This window comes from Mugil cephalus, chromosome 21 (genome assembly GCF_022458985.1).
Source record: "Mugil cephalus isolate CIBA_MC_2020 chromosome 21, CIBA_Mcephalus_1.1, whole genome shotgun sequence".
Taxonomy (NCBI): Eukaryota; Metazoa; Chordata; class Actinopteri; order Mugiliformes; family Mugilidae; genus Mugil; species Mugil cephalus.
This window is the reverse complement of record NC_061790.1, coordinates 7,723,520-7,749,058: the sequence shown is the minus strand read 5'-3', so window position 1 is coordinate 7,749,058 and position 25,539 is coordinate 7,723,520. Positions and strand designations below refer to the sequence as shown.

The 25,539-nt window shown below is 42.5% G+C and overlaps 2 protein-coding genes across 3 annotated transcripts; one reads left to right on the top strand and one right to left on the bottom strand.

Moving 5' to 3' along the window:
* The first annotated feature begins 6,454 nt into the window (after positions 1-6,454).
* Positions 6,455-17,464, top strand: cd164 (CD164 molecule, sialomucin). Of its 2 annotated transcripts, XM_047573087.1 has the most exons (6): positions 6,456-6,742; positions 7,392-7,463; positions 11,877-11,945; positions 12,289-12,408; positions 13,548-13,625; positions 13,728-17,464. In XM_047573087.1, exons 1-6 carry the CDS (start codon positions 6,646-6,648, stop codon positions 13,892-13,894), a joined length of 603 nt encoding a protein of 200 aa, XP_047429043.1. In that variant the 5' UTR covers positions 6,456-6,645; the 3' UTR covers positions 13,895-17,464. The 2 variants fall into 2 exon arrangements, with proteins under 2 accessions (XP_047429045.1, XP_047429043.1); XM_047573089.1 differs by lacking the exon at positions 12,289-12,408 and having other exon boundaries at positions 6,455-6,742.
* On the bottom strand, positions 17,118-24,910 carry cep57l1 (centrosomal protein 57, like 1). The gene is made up of 11 exons (XM_047573086.1): positions 24,701-24,910; positions 23,872-24,043; positions 23,595-23,777; positions 23,360-23,481; positions 22,436-22,549; positions 22,238-22,315; positions 21,920-22,009; positions 21,758-21,829; positions 21,405-21,661; positions 21,181-21,325; positions 17,118-20,755 (listed from the first exon to the last, which is right to left on the bottom strand). The coding sequence occupies exons 1-11, from the start codon at positions 24,719-24,721 to the stop codon at positions 20,549-20,551; spliced, it is 1,461 nt and encodes a 486-aa protein (XP_047429042.1). The 5' UTR covers positions 24,722-24,910; the 3' UTR covers positions 17,118-20,548.
* Positions 24,911-25,539: the final 629 nt, after the last annotated feature.

Genomic DNA, 25,539 nt, shown 5'->3' with positions numbered 1-25,539 from the left:
AATCATGACAGCTGCAGAGATCCAGATTTCCTTTTGGTTGTTCTATTCTTAATGTTTATGAGTCTGCTGTGTTTCTTCTCATGTGTAGTCTGATCTTTATAGTTGACTCAAATAATGATATGTCTAACTCCCAGAGAGTGTTCTTCACTTCTGGATGTAGTGAAGAGATTTTTCTGTTAAGGATCCTGTGACAATTGACCACTGCTGACGTCTGGCCACTAGAGAGTTACAGTAAAACTGAAAACGAGTCTACACTACTCTAATCCCGCATTCATTACATATAATCAAAATGTAATGACGTTTTAGAAAACATAATAAATGTGCTTGTATCGTGTGCACCTGGTTGTGATGGTATTTCTGCCTATGGACAGTGTTGTGATGGATACTTTCAAAAAGAATTCTGTTACAAAACACATGCCCAAAAATGTGTGCTATAAAAAAGTGGGAAAATATACAAAAATAAAATATTCATTCACCACCTTCATCTGATGCCATTTCTGCTCTTTGACACTGGAACGCGTCCTCTAAAATAAAGAAAGATATAAACAGCACAAATTAATAACACTGATTTGTTTTTTCTAATGCTGGGAAGAATAAATGCTACTGTAGGTCTGTGCTATGCATGTAAACTGTAAATTAAAAGGTACATACAGATAATAGCAAAATCTTAATATTTCAGAACAGGTGATGGTTTCATTTCAAGTGCAGATAAAAAGCTGTTGAACCTAAGAAGCCACCATCAGCCTAGGTCTGTAGTCCAGAACTGCAGCTAACACGAGCTAAATTGAGCTAATTTGAGCTAACGTTAGCTAGCATGTCAAACAAGGCTAATCAGCACAGAGAGTGTAAAGTGGCAACCACCTAAGCAGGTAGCTGATACAACTATAAAAAGGCAAGGTGTTCAGTAAAATTACAGCTGACAGCTACCCCTGGGTACTAAAAAAATAATAATAATAATACTTACTTTAAGATGTATTCTGAATACATAACGCCGGCACATGTATTTCCACAACTCCCCAACAAAACCAGATTGGCGATAAAAAATTTAAATTGGTCCCAGTCGTCTCATCACGAATTACTTCGCAGGATTTACCGTTGTGTGATTTCTGATGCACACACAAATTTGACTTGACATTTCTGAACCACAGACTCTTGACCTGTCTCGCGCAATGCTCGCTCACCTGTATGAAAAGTGGGCGGGGAGCAACAGAAAATAAAAATATGACAGAAGAATCAAACTATTTCATGCGTGTGACACAGAAAGTTTTTTCATCCTGTTTTGAAAGAATATACAAACTGATTGATTTATATAATGCTTCTTAATTTATCGATTAATTGATTGATTTAACGATTTCCGCCATTAAACTAGAAAGTTCCCCTCTCTGTATACAATACAATGTGACGTCATCGGGTGTCAGGTGACATTGGTTCTATGTCCAAATTGGGTGACGTCACTAAAACGAGTGGCTTTGATGCTTTGATCCTTTGATGTTGTCAATCTTCCCGGAGTATAAATAGGAGCTAGCCCCTTAAGTCCATTAGTGAGTTTTTGATCGGTACATTTACTGAAGACACACAGCGAGCGATAGCAAGCATTATTTCACGTTCATCAGAGCAACACATTGAATCGAATAGTCGACGCACACATCGATTCCCAATGGAGACAAGTGCAACATACCGTAGCAAGGTTCGCAGAGGAATACCAAAGGCCACTCTGCGTGACCTTCAGCACAACATCTCCCTTCCAGAGAAGTCTGTTACGAAGGAGCAACCTCGGCCAGCAAACCCCTGGAAAATCACATCTCATGTCCAAGAGGTCGTTGAGCAGAACTTCAGCATGCAGCTCGACGATTCCGAGTTTCCAGCGCTCCAGACAGAGCAGACTCAACCCCTTATGCAACAGGAGCAGAAGACCAACAAGGCCATGAAGAGGGGATTCAAACAACACAAGACGGCAACACAAAGGATCAGCTTTGGTTTAATTCTGCCAAATATACTGACAGGGGTGCCTGCTGCATCTCCAGAGGTTCCTGCCGCATCTCCAGAGGTACCTGCCACGGCTCCTGAGGTACCTTCCGCATCTCCAGAGGTGCCTTCTACATCTCCAGAGGTGCCTTGTGCAACTCCAGAGGTACCAGCTGCATCTCCAGAGGTACCTGCCACAGCTCCAGAGGTGTCTGTGGCAACTTCTGAAGTATATTCTTCAGAAACCCCAGCACAGTGTGCCATAAAGACTGAAGTACAGTCTTCCACACGACCATATTTGGTGAACACGAGACGTCAACCACAACGTTTCATGCAACCACATCATGTGAACATGAGACCTCAACCCCAACGTTTCATGCAACCACATCATGTGAACATGAGACCTCAACCCCAACGTTTCATGCAACCACATCATGTGAACATGAGACCTCAGCCACAACGTTTCATGCAACCACATCATGTGAACATGAGACCTCAACCCCAACGTTTCATGCAACCACATCATGTGAACATGAGACCTCAACCCCAACGTTTCATGCAACCACATCATGTGAACGTGAGACCTCAACCACAACGTTTCATGCAACCACATCATGTGAACATGAGACCTCAGCCACAACGTTTCATGCAACCACATCATGAGAACATGAGGCCTCAGCCACAACGTTTCATGCAACCACATCATGTGAACATGAGACCTCAACCCCAACGTTTCATGCAACCACATCATGTGAACATGAGACCTCAACCGCAAGCATCCGCACCGAGAAACCAGCTTGGGCAAACTCCTAAAGCGGAACCATCTACTGTCCCCCAGAGGGAAGTTCCAGAAGTACCTGTGACAGCTGCCGAACCATCTTCCCCAGCTCCTACCTTGGCCACACAGCAGCCTGCAGAGGATGAAGTACATCCAATTCTTCAGATGCTGCGTGACAACACAGCCAAGAAACCACAGGCCACAGTCCAGCTTCAATGTGCCAGTGCCGGGAACCAGAACGACGGTCTACATCAGATCTCTGAGCTGGAGTTCCACAATATTCTGGACAACAAGACAAAGAAGATTTCTTTGCTGGATCAAGACAACGCTGTTCTACTAAAAGAGGTAGAGCAGATGAAACAGCTTCTTGCAACTCAAGCCGACAAGGCTAAAGAAGACATGACTGTCCTTCATCAGGAACTCTCCAAAAAGGACACAATGCAAGGAAATGCTTCCCTGCACGTTCAACAACTTGAAGAAGCAATCAAGGCAGAGGAAGAAAAAAGGAAGACAGCCAAGAGCTGTCTGCAACAAGAGGTGGAGGAAACCACCAAAGCTAAAGCAGCACTGGCTGCCCTGCAAAAAGAGATGCAAGATAAACAACGCCAGTGGGAGGAGGAAAGGCGCAATTACGTGGCCAAGTACCTGGAGACAGCCTCCACTATGAAGGCTGCAGCAATCAAGGCGCAGGAGGACCTGGAAAACCAACGAAAAGTGTGGAACCAGGAGAAGTCTGACCTCCAGCAGCGTTTGCAGTCTTCACAGGAGGCCCTCGAGAAGAAGGTGGAGGAGGAGGAAAATTACAGAAATGTGTTAATGGACACACTCACACATCTAGAGCAGCAACCGGAGGAGGCGCCGTCAAAAAAAAAGAAGAAATCTCTGAAGAAGCGATTCCTCAGCCTCTTCAAGAGAACTCCAAGGACCTGACCTCTGACCTCTGCTGCCCCTACAGTCCAGTCCTACTCTCCTCCAGCCTCTCCCACTGTTATTCTGTGTTTTTTGTTTTTGTCTTGTTTTGTGTTTGTCTTGTTTTGTCCAAAGGGCGGTATGGCGATATAGTGATTGACATTGTGTCCAAGGACATACATGTCACTGTGAACACCCCTTACCCCAAGCCCCCATTTCTTGTTTTTTGTTTTTGTCATTTTGTGTTTGTCTTGTGTTGCTGAGTGTGAATGTGAGTGTGCATGGTTGTCTGTCCAGAGAGGGTAAAATATCTTTTTATCCAGTATCTCTATGTGGCCCTGTGATGAACTCGCAGCCTGTCCTTACGTTATTGGTCAAAATAACCTTTGTCCATTGCCTGCTGGAAGAAGCTGCAGACATCAACAGGGTAAACATCTAGCCATCTACAGACAACGAATGAATGAGTGAATGAATGAGTGAGTGAATGTTTTTGTCAAAAGCATAACAAATAAATAACATAAAAGATATAAAGAATGTTTACCCATATTTTTAATTTCTCTAAGTTTTGAGTTCTGAATTCAAAATATCATGATAGAATCAGAGTTGAAAAAAAGTAATTTTCATCCATTTATTATTAGTTATCAATAATAGGTTGTTATTTCAATCAACAACACTCATGGGTTCATGAAGATTATTACTCAAGTACAATTTCTACCTCGCAGTGATTCTGTCAGTATCTGAAATCTCATGTCTGAAATAAGTAGTCATCAAAATAACACAATTAAATTTAACTTGACACATATGACATCATTCCTGTGGATAAAACAGAAACATTCCTCTTAGATCACATAAATAAACATGTAACCACACTAAACATAGAAACTTTCATTCATTAAGAAATGAAAGGAAATCATTTTTGACAGACCAGATGGTGGAAATATTTGCAAAAAACTTATTTGCAAAAAGCTGCTGACTCATAAACAAACTTCATCCACTGGATCAAATAAAACTAAGGGCTCAGTAATTAACTAAAGAAGTGCTAACCAGCATCATTACCGAACACCACACTACTGTACTGCCCTAAAGGCCTTTTGTATGTTAGCTTACATTAATGTTCATGAGTCCACTATTAGGAAAACACGGAATGATCATGGTGTGAACGGCAAATTGGCTGAATCATAAGAGAAACTGGCTCGTGCAGGAAGACAACGACTCCAAGCACACAGGTCGTTGTACAACAGAATGGTTAAAGACAAACAAAATGAATGTTTGGGATTAGCCAAGCCCAGGTCCTGACCTTAATTCAATAGAAATGCTGTAGAAGGACCAGTTACCACAAATGTCTGGTTGCTGCTATTGCTGTTTCTCTTTGACTACTTGCAAAATCTGATGTTTTTGTTGAGTAATTTTATACACACATATAGAAAGTTCTGAGGGGTGCAAATTCTTTTATTCTTTTTATTCTTTTATGACCGCAGGTCAATACAGCATACCAAATTATTCTGTTAATGCTATACAGATGAGGTGCAGAAGTTTTGAAATAAAAGTTCACCTCAGTAGAGAAAGCATTGTAGAAGAACTGCACTCTGTTTGTGGAGGTGCTGACATGATGATGTCGTCTTTAGATGATGTGGCAGAGAAAACATTGACATTCTTTATGCAGGTGAGAGGGCAGAGTGAATAAAGTGGGGGAATACTGCCCCCTATAGCCCCACCGTGGCACAGCAGTTGATAGATAGATAGATAGATAGATAGATAGATAGATAGATAGATAGATAGATAGATAGATAGATAGATAGATAGATAGATAGATAGATAGATAGATAGATAGATATTCTGTTGAGAGACTTTTTAACCCGGCATTACTTAAGCATGTACCACCCACCTAGACCAGACCAGGCACCCCAGCAGGATGCAGCCTGACACAGGCTCGCAGACAAAAACGGTTTAGGAACATCTTAAAAGAACAGCAAAAGGTGTTGGCCTGGCCTCCAAACTCACTAAATCTGATCATGTATCCATCCTCAACTCATAGGACCCAAAGACCCCCACTATCAACATCCTGTTTCCAGACCCCATGTCCATTCTGTGATGAGCCACAACTGTTTTGGAGGCTACAATATTAGGAAGGTGGTCATAATGTTGTGCCTGATCAGTGTATATAATAATGATTAATAATAATACAGGTGATTTAATAATCATTTTTAATCTATATCAATAGAGTGCACTGCAAACGGAGTATTTTTGACATATTGGTATTAAAACGGTCACACAATTGTACAGATTGGTACAAGATCTGTTTGAAAGTGCTGTAGCTCAAAAGGTTTAAAAGCCATATCTCAGATATTTGTATATATAATGTGTTTACATGTGGGCAAATCTTATAAACTGAATGACTAGCAATGGTTAGAAATGGTTTATAATAATAATAATAATAATAATAATAATAATAATAATAATTGAATGACTAGTTAGAACATGGGTACAAAATGAGGAATTAAGCATTTTATTATCTACTACTACTACTACTACAAAAAGATCAACCGTGTGGTTACAATTTCAGCCAAAGGGTTAATGCAGGATCGTTGCATTAAAACGCATTTATTTTCAGTAGCTTGTGTACAATAAACTACTGGAAGCATATCAGTTTAATTTATTTATTTATGACATATATCTACACACACGTACATACATATTTTTTTAAGCCAATCAGAGACGTGTGTGTGTCCTTCCTTTTGACGTGGTATGATTTTTCTGGTGTCTCAGCCCTCCCCGTGAGCAGAAGTGCCACATGACCTGTCAAGTAGGAAGTGTGTGGAGCTAGCGAGCAGCAGCAGCATCGACCACAGTCTCAGCACGGCCGAGGAAGCTGCGAAATCTCCCCCCCCCCCACCTCTCCGAAATCTCATTTCTCGACGTTTCCCCGGAGCAGACTCGTCCTCGACGTCCTCACCCTGTCAGAAGACACTCCGAGCAATAAGTTGAAGCCAGCCATGTACTTGAAGGTGGTGTTTTTCGCCGTGGCTCTGGCTCTGATTGGCGCAGCAGCAGCAGCCGCCGCCGACGCGACGACGACGACGACAACCTCAGGTGAGTTTGGCGACTTAGCCTCCTTAGCTGGGTGAACTGACCCTCACTACGTCTCCGTGGCTCCATCTTAAGCCACGCCAAGGCCTCCTGGACACCCCCATCTGAAACCAATACTTGCCACTTGACGCTTTTTTTTATAGTTTAAATACAATAACTATTCATTTTTTGCCAAAAAAAATGGCAGCTTTTTATTTCCCATCAGCAAGTTCCCAGGAAGCGTATAGCGCTCACGCGCTAGCCTGCAGCGTAACCTCACATTTTTTTTTTATTGTTGGATCTGTTATATTTGTGCCATTATGTGACACATTAGAGGACACAGGGCTCAGTTGTGAGAGGGCTGAATTTGTGATTTGTCATATCCAGCAGATCAGGGATCAGATCGGCTTGTTATGTAACAGCCTTGTATCACAAACGCCTCTGTTGTGCCTGATTGGAAGATTTATTATTATTATTACACAGTAGTACCCTGCTTTCTTTTCCTTCCCTTTTCTTAATTTGTCATTTCGTTTGTGCTCAAAGGTTCAACGTCCGAAGTTAAGGGCTCTTTTGTTTTTGTCAAGCGGCTTCTTTTCTTCTGTTGCATTGTAAGTTAAGTTAATGTCCAGATGACTACAAGTAAATCTTCTTTTTTTTCTCTCTCTCTTTCCAGATGGATGTTCCAACTTGACATGTGTGTACTGTGAAGCCAACAGTGAATGCTTCTGGGCTAATTGCAGCACACGTGAGTATAATGAGTGGCAGGTTGTGTGGGGAAAGAGGTTGTGTCTTTGTGCGTCCTGAGTCGTGCCAAAGCGTGGCAAACGGAGGCAGACTCTCAGATGACGTCGAGCCAGTTTCCCATTAAAATCGGGCTCGTTGACCGGCGCTGTGGATCCGAAGGGGCCGATTTGGGAGTGAATTGTGTTTACAAGCTGAGGCTGGGTCTGATTTTGATTCGGCCGCCCTGCATCTCTTCACTATATTAACGTCTGACTAAACATGGCCGTGAGAAACCTCACTTCACTGTCACAGGGCAGCAGATATGTCACTGTGTTTTTTTTTTTTTTTTTGACCTCAATTTCTGCTGGCATGACACGTTATTTCCTGAGTTGCCCAACGGTTTTTCTGTTTGTTGCAAACCCCCCTCTGTGGTTTAGTGTTTTTTTTTATTTTTATTTTTTATTATTTTAGTAGTTGAGGAGGGAGAAGTTTCTTGTTTTCACACTGCTATCAGTGTCAGAAAATGTGGTCAGAGGTTTCACGGGTGAAGCTTAGATCAATCAGCGGTGGTATTTTATCTCGAAATTGCAGGATTATTACACAAAAACAATCAGATATGGATAAAATTGCACGATCACGCTTTGAAAGCAGCCGTCTGGGTAGATCTTAGGTGATCAAACTCCTCGCATGCGAAGTTCCTTTTAGGCCGAGAGGCCTAATTCTGGACGGGTTCATTATCTGCAGTCGGGGGCTGGTCTCTGGTGATTGTGAAAAAAAGATGAACAGGGGAGGAAGTGAGCGGATGTGTGGCAGGATGCCGGCAATATCCTCGTGCTGGGGAAAGTGAAGGACGCGGAAGGATAACGGAACGAGCGAAAGGAAAGAGCGCGCAGATCGGACGAAAGATTGCTTCGGCGTTGTTTAGGCCTCCGGCTCCGTTTGAAACAAGTCGCCCGGACTTAAATTTCAGTTTCCTTTCGGCTCGAGTAACGACTTGTAACTCTGTCACAGGCTGGTCCGGTAAATCCAAAATCAGTAAGCCACCCTCCTGTGACAGTTATGTTTAGTAAAAACGGCCACAGGTGTTTTAACCCTTGACTGGTTTGACAGCTTCCCCAATGAGACGCTCTGATTCTCTCTAGGAGATATTGGTATTTGATGATCTACGCCCTCTTCCCGCTTTGTCTCCGAATGTTAATCTTCCCTTTGATGATATCAATGTTTTATTGAGCGGTTGAACAGGACAGGTGGGATGTGTCTCCTTTCATTTTCATGCGAGACTGGATTGGTAGGTTCCTGGTAGTGTGCCTCGTGGTCCTCTCCAGGTTTACAGTTACCTTTTTTTTATTTATTTTTTTAATACTCAGGTGGAAATAATACCTCCAGACACAAGGAGCCTCAGTCAGACAGTTTGCCTCTTTGCTAGGTTTCTCTTTGCTAGTTTATATGTGAGAAAAGATTTTATTGACAGTTGTTTTCGCCTTGTTTTAACAAGATAAGAGCTGGAAAGTGTGACGTCGGACTTCCCAAAGACACTCCTTACTTACAGAGCAAATAACTCACTTGAGCCTGTTGTACAACACAAAGGCAGACGTAGCACTGCTGACTGTTTACCTCACAAACACACACCCACTAAGTCTGCAGCTAACTCTTTCCCGAAGCTCAAGAGCGGCCCGACCCCGTTGGAAGCCGCCCCGAGCAAAAAAAAAAAAAAAAAAAAAAAACGTAAAGGTCAGCTTCGGCCAGCGGAGGTGGTGGCTTTTCTGGAGCGCAGGCAGCGTTAACCGCGCCGCTGCAGCGAGTGAAACGCATGCCATGTTGTCATCACCAGATTTATCTTTGGCTTAGGGATTTTGTGTAAACAATCCTTTTGGCCGTCGGAAGCACATTTCCCTTCGCCGGCTGGTGTTTTGAGCGCTTTACACGTGTACACGACGCAGGCCTCTGCAGCGTCTTTTAAGTACGGGCTGCGGACTCGGGACGGAGCCCGAGCGCTCTCAAACTCGGAGGTGGGGTTTTCGTGGTGAGGCCCCTGCGGACGAGCCGCGTGGCGATGGTAATGTCACCGTCTTGGAAAAAGGGTGAGAGGGAGTGCTACCTTTCACAGCTGCCCGCGAGATAACATCCCCCTGACCTATTTGAGAGTTAAAAAAAAGAAAAAAAAAAGGTTTAACCAACGTAGATCACACCGTCAAGTCACACGAGGGGCGTGAAAACCACGGCAGCCAGTTCTTTCGAACTTACTCGATCTTGTGGGGAATGAATGACGGTTAAAACGAGAGTGAGTCATTAAGTGTCTAGCCTGCAGGATGTAAATTATTTTTCAATCTGATTTCCTGGTCGGGGAAGTGATCATACCATGCCAATAACAAACAAATACCCTTATATATGTGTGTGTGTGGCCTTTTAGTGCTTTCTCTTATCTACAGCCATCGCACAAAGACACAAAACCTGATCCAAAGACCACAAAGCACGGCCCCGCGAGCAGTGGAAACCACAACACAAGCTCGTTTCTGGCCTTATTTGGAGACAGCCAAAAGATGCTCCCAACAATTGCTTTGTGCTCATTTAGCGTTAGAAGTTATCTGTAATTCATGTGCGGCCATCTGGTGGGAGGCGCCGGCTCCGGACTGTTCCGGATAATTGTATAACGAGCGGGGAAAGGTGTAGGGAGGCGGTTTTTATAGGACCAGGTGCATCTACGGCGAGCACTTCCCCTTTATGATGTTCCCGTACTGAGGATGATAAGGCCTCTGCGTACGCCTGTAAACAAATCCAGGAGCTGCATTTTGTTATTTTTGAATGTTATTATTTGCCACAAGGACAAAGGACTTTTAACGACCTTCTCTGTCACCAGATTTAACCCGTCGCTGAAGCTTTATGGGAGATGTATTTTTACACTGACAGTTGTTTTTTGTGTGTATAACACGTCTGAAAGTACTGAAAATGTGCTATAGTTTACAGATCTGATTGTGAGCAGCAGTTAAGTCCTGTCCGTGTATGACACACATTTAAAAATTAAAATATATATATAAGGAAACAAAGCAAAAAAAACAAACCATTATTCGATTGTATGGTCATGAAATAAGCATGAGGCAGATTTGTTTTTATAAGGCCTGATGACGGCCCCGGCTGGAACAACAGGCAGTAAAGTGTGCAGCGTATGTGACCCGGTGTGAAAACAATCTATAGTCACAAGGCGCTGACGGTCGTCGTGACTCATCCGTTTGTCACTCTGACACAGAAAGAAGAGACACATTGATTATTTTTTTTTTTTATGGTTTTTATGAGTTCTCCCCTTGTTGATCGTGTTCATAAATCAGCAACAAAACACAACAACAACAACAACAAAAAAAAGTAGGAGTAATTTCTCGAAGGCCAATAAAGGAAAACCGTTGGCGTATATTTGTGACTGAAAAGGCTTTGACGTCGGGGCAAAGTCTGTCGGGGTTAATGATTACTCAGATTCTATCTTTAAACAGAATACACCTAAATGATCAAACCGTGACTCAATATCCGGAGCGAACGAAGTACATTTAATCAGCTCATGAGGTTGATACTGTCAGTATTATTACTATCTTTTTTAAAAAATGTGTTTTATTCCACTTTATGCTTTCTATAGAAAACATGTGATCAATGTATTTATGGCAAATTAGTATTAAATGCTGCGTGTTTATACGTTGTTAATGTGACCCTGTAACGTGATATTTACACGCCCTTGCCATTTTATTAGGTACACGAGGGAAAAGATATGCGTTCTAATATGATAGTCAATCACTAAATCTGAGCTTTACGAGCGTTTGTGTGAAATCACCGACTGTTTCTATCAGGCTAAAGGTTTACACCGTTTCAGCATAAACGAAACATTGTGTACTTTAATGTATGTACCTAATGTTCTGGCAAGTGAGCCTGAGATCGGTTTATACTTGCAATATTACAATATTTCGGCGGATTAAAAGCAGCATACATATTTAATGTGATTCCTTAATAATAATAATAATAATACATCTGGAAGACAACATTCAAATGCACGAGGGAGCTTTTCCTAAGCTTCACTTTTTTATTTTAATTGCAGAATTGGAAAGGAGTATGTTCTCAATCCTGCTTTTAATTAACAAACAGAATATATCCTTATATTCACTGTGGCTGCTTTAGCTAAAATATTAAATTATACAGTGCTGGGAGGAAAAAAAAATTAATGTGCACCAAATGTGTTTCAGCCTTAAAAAAAAAAAAAAAAAAGATAAAGTAGTTTGATAAAAGAGGCAGGATAGAAGCGACGCCATCGTTTAAGTGCAGGATGTTGGGACTGTGTGGGCCGCAGCGGACCTGACCTTCCTGCAGGAGATAAGGAAGGAGCTTCACTGAACTATTTCGCCGCGAACAGATCATCAGCAATTTGTGTACGATAAATGCATTGTTCTGTGTTTTTCAGTGGTACCCAGCTGTCACAACAGCACATTGTCATCGTACAATGACACCTGCCAGAACCAGAGCTGCTCAGGTAAGCGTGACAACACAATGTTATTCATGTTAATTCATATTAATACATTATTTTAGGCCTGAAGAGAATCAGCAGATTTATTTTCCATATATATATATATATATATATATATAGATAAAGATAATGTTCTGCAGATTCTTTTTGGGTCTAAATAGCCTCTATGGTGATAGTTAACGGTAAATCATCAATTTGGGTCTGTCTCTAATCTGTTTGTCTGAGTTACACAGGAGGAATAATGGGCAAGCATTGTGTTAATTTCTGGGGCATAACATCTTGTTCTTCGGGTGCCTTTTCTCGTTGCTTTCCTCTTCTCACCATGTCTTGGTGACTGTTCCTTGTCCAGCTTCTGAAAGCCCAACAGTCAAGCCTACGCCTCCCCCTACTACCCTGGCTACTTCCCTTCCTAGTGTCTCCCCCAATACCTCTGCCACCACCGTTGCCCCTAACAGCACCGTCACCACAGGTAACCTCTCCCTAAAAAGTAGATGCAGTCCCTGTTTGTAGTCTATGCTGTGCATGTTGACGCGGGTGCTTTTTTTTTTTTTTGTTTTTGACGCTGCATTTGTTGTAATCCTTAAGAGTTTCATGAAGCTGATCTTGACGCTCATCACGTATTTACGTTCTGTTATCAGCTCTCGTTAGAGGAGCTTTTTTCCCTCGTTTCCTCGTTCCGCCCAAAACACCCGGAGCATTCAGGACCATGAAACACCAACACTAGCTGGACATTCGGTGGTGGACTGAGTTGGTTAAAGAGAGAGAGATGACTTTTAATTGGCGGGACCAGAAAAACAGAAGTAAACACAATGACGAAGCTCAAATGGCCAACAGAAGGCACTTCTCGTTTATATCTAATTCGAACCGTCATCTAGAATGAATAACTGTCTGGAAAATGATCCACCGACCCTCCCAGTTAATAGTAGATCTTCCAGTTTCAAAGTCTTTCGTGCAAAACGCATGAAGCCTTTGACTGTAGCCTCTTGAGTTCAGCAGTGCAGTAACTCAGAGACGCACAAACCACGATGACTCTGTATAAACAGGCGACACTGCATTAAAAACTGTAAGCACACGAGGAAATCAAGCTTTTGTTTATTGGTCAATGCAGGAAAAGACATGGGTTCAAACACCTGAAATGCATTTTACAAGCTGTTGCAGTCGGGCTGCGACTCCTCGGCCAGTCTGAACCGCTCCTCCTCGCTCCAAACCGCTCCGCCAAAGCTCCTTTAATTTTGAAAAGCACTTGTCGTAAATGATTCGCCACATGCAAAGTGCACGAACACACCTTTTTAGTTTCAGTTTTTATAGAGATGAGCTCAAACAAAGGCAACTGGTTTGAGTTTGAGCTTCAGGGCGTTTCACCACTTGTCCAGGCGCTTGAATTAGCGACAGGGGAAGTCAAACAGGTCCAGCTGCATTTGTTTTGTTTTGTTTTTTTTTGATACACCTTATCACTTACCACTGAAAATGGCGTCAAACCACGGTTATTGTTAGCACCAGATCAACCAGGAATGAAATCTTAAGGATTTAAACTTGTCACATTGTCACATTTACTTAATTTACTTGCGGAAAGGATGATGCATGTGTTCTTTCTCACCGCGCCCGCAGCCAATGTAACCTCTTCTACCGCTCCTCCAACAACTCACAACGGCACCGGCACGTCTACGACTCCAACAACTACTTCAGGTACGTCTGAGATGTTCGGTACCGAGAAAGTGTTGCCCCGTGACGTCCATAAACCTGAGTAAATGACCCCCCGTTCTCCTCCGCGCCGCCTTTTTCCTCCAGGTGGAACCAGCGTGCCGGGCACCCCGACGGCCACCCCCCACAAGAACTCCACCTTCGACGCCGCCAGCTTCATCGGCGGCATCGTGCTGGTGCTGGGCCTGCAGGCCGTCATCTTCTTCCTCTACAAGTTCTGCAAGTCCAAGGACCGCAACTACCACACCCTCTGAAGCGGCCGCACTTTAGGTTAATTCGACCGACGCCCTCCGACGAGACCCTTCGAAGAGAGAGAGAACGCCCCCCAACTCAGCACGCGCTCATCAGGGCCGACTCAAACAGTGTTTTCAAGCAGGTTTTTTTTTTTTTTTTTTTTTTTTTAATTTTTTGATTTTCAATGTTTGTGCCACTCTGGTTTTGGTCTGCATTAGTGCCGCCGCCGTATTGAAACCTCGCCCCCCTAACGCATGCCTGTATGTAGGACACTTCACCTCACGCCGACTTTCCGAACAGCGATTGGGTGGTTGCGTTATTTACAGCCTCCTCTCATGCTTTCTCAATTAAAACACATCACATGAGAGTTAAAGAATTAGCCATGCATACAGAGTAGCCCTCTTTTTGATGCTTGGGAGCATGACATCGACATTATTTCTTTTTAAAAAAAAAAAAAAAAAAAACGCGATTCGGAAATGCTGTTTGAGTTCACAGCTACTCTTAAAAGCGGCAGTGATCGGGTCTCGCTTTTTTTCGCCCGTCAAATTGAGAGTTCTCCTCTCCCCCCGCGCAGCTGTTATGGTGTATTTGTGTTCATCGTTGATGTAAAAGAGGAGGGGGTTACTTACAAGGGGACGTAAAAGCGAAACCCAGTCATTGGTTTGTGCTGTTTCAGCCAACAAAAGATGGTTTAAAAAAAAAAAAAAAAAAAAAACGAAGAGGAGCTCAGTGCAATAAATCATGTATCGTGTTTAATCTCCCAACCTTTTATTTCTGATCTTTACAGACATTGAGTCTCGGGGGGGTTGCTAACGCGGAGCTGACCCCTCCCCTTCTTTAGAGTAGTCAAACGGGGTCGGAGCGATTGATTGTAAGAATATTTCAGGATTAGTTTGATAAAATAATGTACAAAAAAATAAAAAATAGAGTATGGGGAGATTGGAAAAGTGGCATGCACCTTCCTTGACGTGGACAGTGAGAGCAGTGAAGTGCCTTTAATGTCCAGTATGACTTAAAGAGAGAGACGGAGAGGGGAAAAAAAAAAAAAAAAAGAAGAGAATGAGTCTTTCTGGTTGCGGCCCGTGTGCTGTCATTAGTTTGTGAGAACGGTATCGCGGTGCTGATATTGGTGAGAACAGTAGCATCCCAGCTGGACTGAAGAGCCTTTTTTTTTTTTGTGTGTGTGTGTGCGTGTACAAAAATACAGAAGGTTGTTAAGTTATCGCTCAAGGGCCTCGGTCAGTCAAGACTTGTTCTCCGTAGGTACAGAAGAGGAATATAGTCAGTGCATGGAACCTGCAGTCATCTCCGCTGGTGACTTAGCAGAGATCATTTATAGGCGCACTCAGGTTTATAGCATCTAACGCCGCCCCTTAAATTTCAGAAATTTTTAGGTGCGATAAACCTGAGTGTACCTTTAAAGAGAAAAAGGATTAAAAAAACAAACGATTGGGCTCAACTTTAAAAAAAAAAAAAAAAAAAAAAAAAAGTGTGTCAGAGGAGCATTCGCGGCTCCTGATTTCTGCCATGTAAAAGCAGAGGATTGGGAATGAAGAGTTGCTACGGCTAGGTGCGCTAAAGCTCACGTCCAGTCCTCTAATTAGCTCGCTGCTAACTGTGATTGTTTTTATTTTCTTCCTCATTCCCTCCCTCCTGTACATAGCCATCTCTTATTATTATTTTTTTTCTTTTCGTTGTTGTTCTAGGTATATACTTAACGAAAGGCCAAATGAAGAATCGTTTCTCAGAACATTTTGCTCGTTGCGGGAATGTTACGTTCCTTTTCCTCCCCTCATTGTTGCATGCCAGACGCTAGACGGAGTTGTGATCGTTTCCCCCCCTTTCCCGCTGCATTTTGCTCTTAGGAGATTTAGATACACTTACAAAACCACTTGATTATTTGTGATTAGCCCATATGCTAGTTGAAAGAATGCCTTGAAGCGGTGTGCGTTAAGCCAAAGTCCTCAGTTTTGGCATGGAAATTGAGCATTGCACTGACGAGCTTTGTTTTGTAACGTTGCCTTTGTAAATGTTTTCATGGTTCAGCCATAAAAAAAAAAGAAAAAAGAAGAAATGCTTGTAGAAATAGTCTTGAATATTACTAGATAACAGATGAATAATCACCTTGTTTTGTATGACCACGAGCCGTATACATCGAGTGCAAATGTTTAAATTTTTTTTTTGCCTGTATGATTTGGGATTAAACGTTTCCTGCTGCTCACCATTAACACGCCTTTTTAACCTACAGTCACCTGGTGGCATTAGGCTAAAGCCCAAAGAGCCGAGTGTGCGAGGTAGGCTACAGAGTTTTGCCTTAGCCGCGCACATTTGTTCACTCTCTCTGCATGTGGAGTCCCTTCGCCCCGAATTAAGAGAAATATTTGAGTTATTTTTTTTTTCCTTCTTTCCTCCTCTCCCCACGCAGCTGTTGAGTGGTCTGCTGCTTTTTAACGCGGTGGCTGCATTCCTTAAGAACGCGGCATCACATGTCGCGCCAAAAAACACGTCCGGTATCCGTGGAAACCCGACGTCCCATTGTGTCGCGCGACTCCTCCTGCAGGCCGCCGACTCATCCCCTGCGCCTCCCGAGGAAAAGTGCCTTATTCAGTTGATCTGCCGTACGTAGTTGTATCGTAAAAAATGAGACGCCACATGTATTAGACATCAACGGAGACTCAGCACTTTCAGCCCCTCACCCCCCCTCCCCCCGTCAAGTGGTTTTTCTGTGTTAATTCTCGTTACATGTGTGTTTTGTCACACCCAGCCTTAACATCCCGATCAGAGCATTTTGTTTAGTGACGAGCTGTCCAGGCAACGACTCGGCTGCTTTTGTTTTTCGGTTGTTTATCAGGACGGTTTTCCAGAAGCATTTAGGTGTAAAGAAATTAAAAATGCAGCTTGTGAGTGATTGTTATAATCCCATAAATAATGCAGGTTTGAACTAGATGACTGGCCTGCGTGCGGCCTGGACGGCTTCGTGGAAATAAAAACCAATCAGCAAGAGTGCGTAAACCACAGTCACAGACCTCCACAGTGTTCTCGATTGCGACATTTCCTCCTCTCTGCAGACGGGGGCACGCGTTCTCCTAGGTTGTCGTTCGCAAATTGTTACAGTGGACGACTTATTTCCCGCGCGGAGGGATTTGAATTTTGAATACGAAAATCCAAATTTTGCTCAAGTCACAGTTTTCAGCCTGCAACTCAAAGTTAGGAGTAACAAGCCTTTATCATTTTTTTTTATTATTATTATTATTATTCCCTCCTGTTGCGTTGTGGCTTCAAGGGCACACATTCAGTAGTGCCATATCTTTAACCTGTTCTTTTAGAGGCCGTCAGCCTTGTAGGTACGAGTTGTGGCTTTCCTCTCGACCCACTATAACACACACACAGCCATACACACAGCCATACGTAGACCCTTGCAGGTGCCAGGTGCCACAAAGCCTCCTGAACTGTTTTCTGCTTATTTTGGTTCCCTGTTTCTTTCTCCTCTTTCTTTTTATTCGTTGGCCTTGTTGTTTTTTTGTTGTTTTTTTTTTCTAGTGTCGCCTTTTAGTTTCACTACCAATAAAGTTTGAATATTGTTAAACAAATCGGGCTGTGCGCCTTTCATTTGACGCCGTTGTTAACGATCCTCCTCCGAGCTCGTGATTTACATGAGTGGGACGAGGATACACGGGGCACAGGTTTCTCTCCCGTTGCCACGGTTACAGTTGAAAGGCCAGTTGCCCGGACAACAAAAGGTGGTGTATCAAGTTCTGGTTATGCCTTTTGTCTTGGCCTGTGTGTGCGCAGCTAATACTAGGTCAACAAACACTCACGTTGAAGCAGCCGAATCAGTTTATCTGCGTCTATTTATGTGCAAGGTGGCAAATATATTGAATCATATATAAATCCCAAAAACACTGAGGTCATCCTGAAACATTTTGTCTCATCTGTTGGTTGATATTTTATAAAAGTATTAAAAGGTTTCCCCCAAAAATTGTCAACTTTGTCTTGAGTAGTCATATTAGCAAACAACATTGTGAATATTTTTCATTTTAATGTATTTTGAAGCCCTTTTTTTTAGATTTGTTTGATGGATATTTATTCTCTCCCTTATTCTCCTCCCCTTCAGTGAAATTATCTAAATGAAAAGACAATGAAAATTACAATGAGAACGCAATGCACATTATAAGAGGTTGCAAAGAGAAATTAAATGTCAATTCAGTGAGTTTATATAGTTGTAAACAACAGGTTTTCTATGACACACGTGGTAAACTTGTGTTAACAAGTCCAAACTTAAATATGCATTAAAACTCTGCCTCAACATGAAGCACCCTGATGTTGTGTATTGATGTGCTGATTCCATAACTAGCTAGAGACCAATTTGGAGGCCCAATCAACACCTTGTGTTTTCATTCATTTCAGGAGTAACTACGCTTTGTAGCAGGGTGTATCATCCTGCTAAACGAGGCCACTCAGGCCATCGGGGAACACAGGGTGTGAGGGTGGACCTGGTCTCCAGTGATGCTATGTGGCACCTCACCCAGTGGACCGTCTCCACCCGCCGGCTTGATTATTCAATATTTACAATTCACTACGGCGAGCAACGTGAATTCAAAAGTAAGTTTATCCAAGTCCTGTCCAAACATCGTTCAAACCGCCATCGGTTTCGAGGAACGAAACCCCTCTGGTCGAAACCTGTTTGTTTTCCTTTTTCGGGGCAGGACACCGAGTCCACTTCTAAGGTCACGTCGAGGTTTTGCTTATGTAGAAAAAACTGGAAGCTCTAAAGGAAACGTTCGTGATCGTGTGTGTGTGTGTGTGTGTGTGTGTGTGTGTGTGTGTGTGTGTGTGTGTGTGTGTGAATCACTTCATTCTTGAATGAGATGTGTTTGTACAATACACGCGTTTGTGCTGATCACACTGTTCCAGCGACCCCGAGTTTCCCAGAAACAAAGACGACTCAGGAAAAAGTTGTTTTCGGGACAACCCCTCCTCCAATCCTTCTCCTTTTTTTTTTTACGTGTCCCAAAAAGCAGATGGCAGCCCTATACTGTATCTTGCTTGTGCAGCTCTTTTTAGTCTCTTTTGTCAGACGGCTTTTTGTTTTTGCTGACTACCAAACTTGCGTCCGCACGTCATGGGGTTGCTAATTTTCAACGACGTCTAAAGAAAAGCGTGTTACACAACGGACTTATCTTAATCTTTATTTAAAGTGGACTGGCTGTTTATAGACAATCTTTTCACACACGCGCTGCAAAAAATGCCTGACACTGACTCATACCCACCTCTCCCTGAACGCACCACTGCAATTCAGGCCATTCAAAGATGCATGGTCAGGAGAGCGGTTAGAGATTCTTGGATATGTGGGCACGGAGGGATCTTAACTCGCCTTTGCTAACCTGATTGTCCAACCCAGTCAGTGCTCTGTAATCTAATATGGGAGCACGCAGAAACAATACATTAGCTTTAGCCTCTCTGGCGAAACACCAGCTCGGTCCATTTAACCACCCAGTGAACTCTGCATCATACCGAGAATACCAAGCAACATTAGCTACATAATGACCTGAATGCTGAAACCAGCAACCAGCAGTTCTCTATTCTCTTCCTCCGTAAAAACAGAAACAAAGATGAGGAATTTAGTTTTTTATCTGTGCAGCGATTCTTTTACGGCTTCTGTTACTTGTTTAGTTGTCGCTGGACTTATTTGTGGCACGGAGGGAGTGACTGAGGTTAGGTCAGAAAAGACTCGTGTATCAAAAATGTGACCTGATTGCAGAACAAAAAACACACACCGATAGCAAGAAGACAAACCCAAGAATGTTATGAGGGAGTTTCCCATGTCATCCTATTAAGAGGTGCCTGACTCAAATAAACAAACTGAAAAAAAAGTGTCAGGCGTGTGAGAAATGTGTCCCGTCATCTGACCGGCATAAAACTACCAGGGCGAGTTGAATATAGGAGCACAGGGCTGCTTTGTTTTGTGCGAAATAACAATGTGTCCAAAAGGAGTTCCTCCTGCTAAAAAAACCCACATCCGTTTGACCTGTGGTTGTGGCTGCATTTTTCGCAGCTGTGCTACCAGCTGCTGTGACAAAGATCACGACGCATTCGGGTTCATCTCTGTTAAACACCGTGCGAGTCGGTGGGGAGAGTGATGGTGCACACACAAAGGTGTAATTCATTGTTATACATGCAATAGTACGGCCTTTCAAATGGGGAAAGAGTCTTTAGCGTGGTGTACAAATGAATGCTGCCATCTAGTGGATGCTCCTGTGTGATCTAAAAAAAAAAAACTACTTGTGGGAGAACAAAAAGATCAACATGTAGAGAGAATAAACTTTATTAAAATTACCTAAAAATCATTCAATCCTGCTTGATTTGAGATGACATGACCATTTGACACTTCATTTACATCAAGCAGACCTAGGTTCATAAACAGTACCCTACGAAACACCCTGTTATGTGCAATACTTCGATTTAAATCAACCACCCACTTCTTAATAGGTACTAGCGTGACACATAAAGTCCTGTGTAAAGCACTTTATTCCATCTTTAATCTGTTACCAAACATGGTTCACATGGCTGTTTGAAGAGAGAGGAAAACAGGCTGCAGGAGCCAAGGGGAGTCTTGTGCTCAGTCCCAGCTGTAGTATCAAAGCAAAGCGCACAGAAAGGTCTTTGAGAGAAGCTCATGTCTCCCAGGAGAGGTCGTCTTGTTTTAGGCCGTTTCTGAACTTCTGGGTCTGTCGGAGCAGCTGCAGGTTGTGCGGCGTCGTCACACCTTTCTTTCGTTTCTGTTTGGCCTTAACGGGAGACGGGACAGGTGGCTTGATCCCACTCGGCTTCTTGGCTGCGTGTTCTTCGTCACATGACTGGCTCTGGGTCAACTTCTGCACCTGTGAATGAGCAGCACCAACCAATTACGTATCAGCTGAAGAGTTAAACAGACAGCGCTACTAATACTGATCCTCTACAGACACAGTGAAATGCTAATAACTTTGTTCATCTACTAGTCACAAGCTTTGCTGAAAGTCCCTCTCAGTTTATCCAATGAGCGCATGCAGTTGCCAGACTAATTTTGACATCTTTGACTCGGTCCAAAGTCTTGGTTGCAGGTACACAGCTTAAATTGACATTTCAAATGAGCTCAGGGATATTTTAGCAGGACGTTATGAAACAAATCTAGTGATTCTGTGGAGTCAAGCTCAAACATCTAAGGTAAGTAAGTTTAAGTACGGAGGGGAAATTTAAATTTCTGTAAGCACTTTTTTCCCCAACAGGTTTCTTAATGGGTTAAGAAACTACTTCACTGTTCACGTACCGTCTGCTGGTGTTTGCGGAGCTTCGTGATCTGAGTTCCTTTCTCCTCCATCCTCACCACCAGCCTCTCGAGCTCTCTCTGCAGATCTCGCCTCTGCTCCCGATGCTGCGTTGCATCTATCTGACGCAACAACTCCTGGTGCTCGCTGACAGAGAAACATTAATGTTTAATACACGTTCGAAGAAAATGTGGAGGGAAAGAATAAAAACTAAATAAACGCATACAAGCTCATCTGTCCCAGCTCATCCTGCAGAGCCAAGAGCAGGTCGGACAACGAGCTCAGCGACTGATCTGTGGGCAGGTTGTCAGACTTCTGGAAAGCGGGTGAAGATGGAGCAAAGTCCTTGTGGAGGCTTTTCTTGGCTCCACAACCGGACTTGTGCAACGCGCTCACTCGTTCACAGAGCTGTGGCTGGTGGTGCTTCATCATGTGAAGGATGCTTTGCACGTTTGCATGGACTGAATGGCTCGGGCTGGTCGACTATGGTAGACAGAGAGAAATAAGATCAGAAATAAAATAATAATAATAAATAAATAATGCATGGATTTTAGAATCAGAGTGTCAGAGTTGACTTACTGTTCCTGCAACAAAGGGCATCTTGTTGTGCTTCGGGCTGCCAAATACCAGCTCATTCTGTTTAGAGGTTTTCTGACAAAGAGAAAAATGTTTTCACTGCAACACCCAATGAAATACCTTTCCTCATTAACTTAATAGCAGCTTTTTTAGAGAGAAAAGTACCTTGGCTGTCTTTTTAGTTTTCTTCTTTGGCTTTGATTCTTCAGTAGTTAACACAGACAGTCTAAGGTTCACATCAAACTCCCTCTGCAGCTGTGATCATTGGAATAACAACGCGGTTAAAATCACAAACACATTGTATTAGTTATTAGTCAGTAGATGTGCATGTTTTGTGAGCCCATGTCCATGTCCATGTCCAAAAAGTACAAAATGGCAAAAATTGTGTTTGAAAAAAACAACATTAATGCTTAAAAAAACACATTAGCTCCATATTTTGAACATGTAATTACAACAGTTTTCTACAAGAATGAATGTACTGACCTCATCCGCCTTTTCCTGCACAAGCTTACGCTCGTGCTCCTCTTTTAGTAGTTTCTGCTCCAGCATGGCAAGCTTCATCTGAAAGTATATCACAGCCAACTCAAACTGAAATAATGAACTCACAGTGTTTAGATTTATGAATTATGGATGTGCTGGTATTGGACTATATATATAATGGATTGAAAAACCTTGAGTTACCTCTGCTAGAGTTTGGGTTCTGCTTAATTTAAGGCACTCGGACTCAAGTTTCTCCAGCTTCTCCCGCTGAGTTTGGCTGTTTGAGGCACTCGGCTGTTGGCTCTGCAGAGACGCCTTGAGTGCAGTAATGGGGGAAAAAAGGGTTTTGGCTGTTTAGTAACATATACGTATGCCACTCACATCAGGGAATAAAAGTGAACTGAATCACTAGAGAGTTAAGACATAACTATAATGTGTTATGCTATTGTGAAAGAATCTAAAAATACAATCAAAACTTATTTTAGGATAGAAAGACAGATAAAAATGTCAAAATGATTGAATGTGGTTAAGTACGAAAGCTGAGAACAATCATCCTTGCAATAATTGATTTAATGCCATCATCTCAAATGAATTTCTCCATCATCTCAAGATAAGAAAGCTTGTTTTTACGATTATACATTAATTTATCATTACACAAAAAAGGCAATTCTTCAAGCTAATGTTATAGCTAATTCACTCATTCATTCATTCATCTACAACGCTTGTCCTCTGGAAAGTCGCAGGGGGGCTGGAGCCCATCAGCTGTCATTGGGCGATATTATTATAGTTAATAAATATTATAAATGTGTCTGGTTCATCTGATTACACCTTATTTCAGCCTTAAAGATTGCTGCCATTCCTGCTGTTTAGGATCTGAACTGTAAGTTCAGACGTAAATGTGTAGATTTGTTTGTTACAATTATGTTATTAGAGCAGACAAGTTCACCAACTTCCTGCTTCAGCAACGGGAGAGAATTGATGAAAATGAGCTTCTGTATCTCAAAATGACAAAGTAATTAACTCACTCACAGGACTGAAATGACTGCAAGCATGGATGTTCTCCACTACTTACAGCTTTCTTACAGAAAGAAAGAAAGAGAAAGAAGTTTTACCCTTGTAGGATACCTGATTTTCCATCACAACATTTCTCTCCTTCTTGGCGTTCTCAACCATTTTCCTCATGTAGTCCAGCTGCTTCTCAAGAACCTTACAGCGAGCCTCTGCAGACTGCAGTTTTGAGTCCAGCTCTGTAATAATAAGTATAAAAACTTGCTCAGAAAATAATCTGCACTTTCCTAACATCTGAGAGAATATTTCAAGATCCCACTTAAGTGCAGCTGCTTCCTTCTCTAACATTTACCATTCCTGGGTGAGTTATCTGTCTCGGGCAGCAGGCTGGTTGCTCTTTGACCGTATGATGTTGTGACCTGCTGATGTTTATGAGCATCACGAGAGAACTGCTGGAAGCTTTTCTCCGCTTGCTTTCTTTCCAGCTCCAGACGTCTGATTTTCTCCTGGAGGGTCTTCAGCGCTTCGACAACAGCTGAGGAGGGGTAAACGACAACACTGTAATGGAAAGCAGCCACATAATACAAGCAGCATTAGACGAGTAGCTTGACCCACAACCTGCGCCGTACCTTTGCCGTCGATACCAGATTTGGCCTGAGACGCCTCGAGATCGGAGCTCTGTGGGTCCACGCTGGCAGGTGAGTGCGAATGGTAGTCCAGCCGTCTCGACATTGGTAGCATCCTGTCCGGAGGCTGGTAGTAGCTCCCTATGTAGCTGTTTTTGGAGGGCGAATCTAAAATCTGCAGACAATATGATGAAAGGTTGAAAGAAGGTTGCAACAATTAAATATTTTCACTATCAACTGTTATGTATATGAGTTTAGTCTCATATACATGCAAATATATACAGACAAAACGTGAGCAGTGATCGGACTATTCTCAAACTTTAACTAAAACAGACTGAAGCCACCAGGTGAAAAGGGATTTTAACACTAGAACAGTGTAACACATATACTGTTGCGTCTGAGTTTAGTCTCATTTACATGCCCAGCAAAGAAAAACAGCGAGTTCTTAAATGTGTATCTTGAAGCTGGATACGTTTAAGTGGATACGTGGATACGTAAAAAACAGTTATTTGTACACATTTTAAACCCTGAACTGTACCACCTTCTTTTCTGGTCTTCCAAATCAAGTCTGATGTTTTGCATCTAAAATCTCCAGAGCTGTCAAAATGGCTAACGTTGCGCAAAATACATCATTTTTTTCACGTTCACCAAATCATTAACAGCAGATCTTTGTGGCTCGTTAGTCGTAAAGCTATATGAATGTAGCAAAAGCCAAAATAAAAGCAGTATTCCGTTAATGTAACACCCAACGGCTACTTGGAGAAATAAACAATGCTAGCTAAGCTAACCCGTTAGCCACGTTAGCAGCTAACGGCTGATTTGAGAGCGTTACCTGGTCGTGGTACGAGTCCATCTGATGACGTCAAGGGCGAGGATCGCTTCCAAAATAATCATATGCTTCTGTTAAATGCCCCGCGGACTGCGCGTTGTATCCTGTAAATGATTTTATGAGGCTTGTTATCTGACTTCAACCGACTCAGAGATCCCGTCGCCACCAGTAGGTCCGGGCTTTTTAAATTTCCCTCCCCTTTGCCGCCCTCCTCACTGTGGTTCCGCCTGCGCCCAGTTTCCTCCTCCACCTCCACAGACTGTTCCAGACTTTACAGTGTTATTCAACCGAGACAGATGTAAACATCCGATTTTTCTGTTAAATAATGTAGACAACAAGGGGGAAAAAACACAACTAAATAATAACAGCAGACTAATTTCACATTAAACATGTTCCTTTTCCCTCAAAAATAGTCAAAGGCCAACACCTACACCTTTTAGTAACACAAAAACTAATTGTAAGTAAAGCAAAATGCAGATTTGCATTGAGAGTGGCATTTAATGCAAACACACTTTCTTTTCTCAGAACTACATTTATTAATTAAACCTTTGATAGGTGGTGTTATTGCTTGCTGATTAATATAGTAATCGTACAATATTATTTATTTATTTATTGAATAAATTAAATTAAATCACATTTGTGCCAACTAACCAGTAGCCACACATAGCAAACATTTTCAGACACACTGAGGACAAATGTCATACGACATTTTAATGTATCACCCAAATATGGCAAACAACGTCATTTTATTTCACAGATCCTCCATAGAAACTCCTCCAGTATTGAACCGAAGAGTTGTTTCTCTAGGCAAATGATTATCTTCCAATATGCAAAAGGAGTAC